General features: G+C 40.6%; 1 protein-coding gene across 2 annotated transcripts; it reads left to right on the forward strand.

The window, feature by feature from the left end:
- The first annotated feature begins 401 nt into the window (after window positions 1-401).
- Window positions 402-3,660, forward strand: Rap2c (RAP2C, member of RAS oncogene family). 2 transcript variants are annotated; one of them, XM_087199870.1, is made up of 3 exons: window positions 408-588; window positions 710-870; window positions 3,348-3,660. In XM_087199870.1, the coding sequence occupies exons 2-3, from the start codon at window positions 796-798 to the stop codon at window positions 3,624-3,626; spliced, it is 354 nt and encodes a 117-aa protein (XP_087055996.1). In that variant the 5' UTR covers window positions 408-588; window positions 710-795; the 3' UTR covers window positions 3,627-3,660. The 2 variants fall into 2 exon arrangements, with proteins under 2 accessions (XP_087055995.1, XP_087055996.1); XM_087199869.1 differs by having other exon boundaries at window positions 402-870.
- Window positions 3,661-3,995: the final 335 nt, after the last annotated feature.

The raw sequence follows: 3,995 nt of genomic DNA on the forward strand, positions 1-3,995 counted from the left end.
AGCTGCAGGAGGCGGCAGCCTGGGCCGCCGCTCTGGGACTGGGGTCAGGCGGGTAACGTGCTCCTCCTGTGCCCCTCACAGGCCGGACAACCCCCGCGGGAAACTCGCCCGGTCGCCAGTGACGGGAGCGCAGCCCGCAGGCCTGGGCCGGCTCGGCAGCGCCAGGAGGAAGCGGGGTCCCTGGGCCCCTTTGTGTGAAGGGCGGGGGAGGGGTGCCGGGCAGCCCCTGCTGCGGGCTCCGGGGACACCCAGCCGCGGCCCCCACCCCTTCCCTCCCTCCTCCCGGGGTGGGGGGTGCGCCCGTCTCCCCACCGGCGCAGCGCGGCTCCGGCCTCGCCCTCCTCCCCACGCCCCCTGCCTGGGCTTCAGTTCCTATAGGAAGGGCATTACCATCCCTTCCCCACCCACCCCGACACTTCGCTCTTTCCCCTCCCCCGCCCTTAACTTCCTCTTCTTCCCCGGCTGGGCCCTGGGCTGCTCTGCGCTCTCCTCCCCAGTTCGCAGATTTCCGCCCACCTTCCGCCTCGCCTAGCCGCAGCGCAGCTAGCGGGGTGTTATTTTCGCCCCCTCTGGTAGGAGTTGCTGAAGGTGAGACTCATGAGGGAATACAAGGTAGTGGTGTTAGGGAGCGGAGGGGTTGGCAAATCTGCCCTTACTGTGCAGTTTGTCACTGGGACTTTCATTGAGAAATATGACCCCACCATTGAAGATTTCTACCGCAAAGAGATCGAAGTGGACTCTTCCCCCTCCGTGCTGGAAATTCTGGACACCGCAGGAACTGAGCAGTTTGCCTCCATGAGAGATCTCTACATCAAAAACGGCCAAGGTTTCATCCTGGTTTACAGTCTGGTTAATCAACAGTCTTTTCAGGTAACCAAACCAAGTCTTGTAATTTGTTAGAAGGGGGTGTGGTAATCCTACATCTACTTCTGATTTGTTTGAACTGTGCGTTAATGAATGTCTTTTGCTTTTGAAAGTTAGACATGGCACATTTTTTAGGTTATGCTTGGAAAAGTATTGAGTTGTTTCTATAGAGGGGACTAAAATAACAAGCATCAACAAATATTTTAAAGTCATTTTTAAGGAAAAGAAAAGTGAAAACTAAATAGGTCAGTCTGTACATATGGAGCCTGGAATATAGTCTTGTGAAGTTACTTATTCAGTTCAACAGGTACTGATTAATCTACTCAGGAAAACAACATTTAACAGATAATCTCTGGTAAATGGAGCACTCTGAAAGGAAAATTATTGGGAGCTCATTACATCTTGTATAGATAAGACCAGGGTCTGCGTGCCGCCACTCCCCCCCCCCCCGCCCCTTATTTCTCTCCCGAGTTTCTTAACTAGAATTGTAAATCTTGGTGCTGCAAGCTGAGCTCAAGACCTGCCTTGTAGGCATTTTACTTACTGACTTGGGGGTTGTAGTAGAAAGGGAAGTTTCTCATTGAAAAGACTGGTGCCTAGATTTAATAACTAGCAAAAATCAAAACTGATTCTCCTTTTCTGCAGTTGATCCATAGTGTTTCTGGTAGCATAGTTTATATTTTATAGAAAATATGTGGGTCTAGAAACACTGAATGAGTGCAGGTTTCTTAACCCTGGCAACACTGCCATAGTGGATGTGGTCCAGTTTCTTAGGAAAATCTGTCCTATCCTTCACTGGGAGACAGACTGAAGGTTTAATGTTATTTTACGAGATGCAATAACTGTTGCTATTTATTCCTTGAAAATAAATAACCTTATATTGACGCATTATATTGACCACCATTGATTTAGGAAATGGATATTTTTTTTCTGCATTTAAAGGTATCCACTTAATGTTGCTTACCTAAGAGACCTTAAGTGCTTTAGACAATGCAATGTGCTAATTTCACATTCTTTAGTATTTTGAGTTAAAGTATTATGGTAAATTTTTCCAATAACTTTATATAGCAACCGCAAAGATTTTTTTTAAGATAACAAGTTTTGAAAAAGTGAATCAAAGCTATCAAGGCCAAACTAAAGTTCATTTTATATAGGCTTAAACTTCCAAACCAAAGTGTCATAAAAGCATTTTTCCACAGAAACTACCAAAGTACTAAAGATGATATTTGACAGACGTTTTCTTTCTAAGGATCTTCAAGAATTTGTTATTCTATCAGCTGATTCTCTTGAGGCTAGTAGTCTTCTGAAGGCTGTTTCATAAGATTTCTATTATATTCACTTCTGTTATGGACATAAATAGAGAAAACCACGGCATTATTTCAACAGATTTAGACTCATTTGAGCCCAAATGCTGTAAGTTTGGATTTTCACCTCAACTTGTGTTTCCATAAGGACAATCAGAAAAGCAGCTTAACCTAGAAGACCGAATTGACACCTGATCAAAACCAAATTCTGCAAATATCAAATCAGTGTGTATTTGTTATAAGTTTTCACAAACCCTTGTTTTTATATGTTTACCATAACTATTCAAGTTAAATACACATTTTATGTTTAAGACAAATCTTAAGTTATAAAAAAAATCCTCAAAATTGTAATGCTAGGGTTAAATCTGTAAATTGTAAATTGATACTTTTTCCCCTCCCCAAATTAATGCTACTGGAGAATTGCTAAGGATCTTATCTTTTGTAATTAATTGTAATTACTTAGAAAATTTAATACACGAGGGGAAAAAGTCAATTAGTAAGAACAAATATAGGCAAAGAAAAGTATGACTCTTGCCACCAGACAACTCTTGTATTATCCTTCCTGGAAGGTGATTTGTTACTATAGTTTTTAGTGTATTTTAAAGTGTTTGATTTTACTGAAATAAAGACATACTATTCAATTTTAAATGAAAAATTAAAGTGTGAACTAGTCTGTTTTTAAAGCTAGTCTTCTAGACATTATAAAGTTTTTTATTCCCACCCAAAACACTTTCTCTCAGGCTCTCTTGCCAAATGGCTAGGAATGCATAGATGCTGCAATCCTGTGTTTAGCTAACAGGTGTTACAAGGAGCAATGACAAGCAGGCAGGTTTAGGGTGATGGACAAACATCCTTATGTACGAATGTATTAATCGTATTTTGGAACTTGATTTTTTTATTCACTATTGACTAAGGGTGGGGGAAGTGATTATATGAGTTTTAAAGTTAGTGTGCAGCCTGTATTACATATTTCTGACATGAAACCAGCAGGTAGGACTTGTGCAAATTATCAAGTTCCTACTTCGTGGGAAAAAAATAATGATGCATTCCTTATTTGGGTGTGTGATTTTGAGTTTGGCTTTTATATAATCACCAATGGATGACTTTTTGTGAGATTGTTATACTTCTGCTGTGATTATGCACTTAATATTTTCTTTCTCTTTGTGATTATTTGAATAGGATATCAAGCCAATGAGAGATCAGATTGTCAGAGTGAAGAGATATGAAAAAGTCCCACTAATCCTAGTAGGTAACAAAGTGGATCTGGAACCAGAAAGAGAGGTTATGTCTTCGGAAGGCAGAGCTCTGGCTCAAGAATGGGGCTGTCCTTTCATGGAGACATCGGCAAAAAGTAAATCAATGGTAGATGAACTTTTTGCTGAGATCGTCAGGCAAATGAACTATTCATCCCTGCCCGAGAAGCAAGATCAGTGTTGTACAACTTGTGTTGTCCAGTAAAAAAGATAACCTCAATCATGGCCATACCGAGCAGGTTAGTTGTTGATGGGAACTATAATAAGCCAGGTAGTGTTTTGTTTTTGATCAATTTTAGCAAAAAGCTGGTTAATATTAATACATATGATGCTATTATAAATTTATTTTTATACTATTTTCCTCAGCATAAAATAGTCAACATTCAATGTCAAAATTCTAAAAAATGTAGATGAGCAAAAAAAAGGTAAGAAACTGCCTATGTTCTCATCACCAAATTTTTTTTAAAGTGAGTTACTATCTTTTCCTGTCCTTTACAAATAATATTTTTGGGGGGTAAATCAAAACATAATACACATTTTCTTTGTTTTGCTGATTGAGCATCCAAAAGGCACA

The sequence above is a fragment of the Heterocephalus glaber genome, unplaced genomic scaffold, assembly GCF_053883595.1.
Source record: "Heterocephalus glaber isolate CG9 unplaced genomic scaffold, H.glaber_assembly_v1.0 deba00001729, whole genome shotgun sequence".
NCBI lineage: Eukaryota > Metazoa > Chordata > Mammalia > Rodentia > Bathyergidae > Heterocephalus > Heterocephalus glaber.

What these genes read in the sequence shown, in the direction of transcription:
- Rap2c (XM_087199869.1), top strand. Translation starts at nt 598, where the DNA reads ATGAGGGAATACAAGGTAGTGGTGTTAGGGAGCGGAGGGGTTGGCAAA. An exon ending in TTAATCAACAGTCTTTTCAG is followed by an intron (nt 871 to 3,347) that starts GTAACCAAACCA and finishes TTATTTGAATAG; the next exon opens with GATATCAAGCCAATGAGAGA.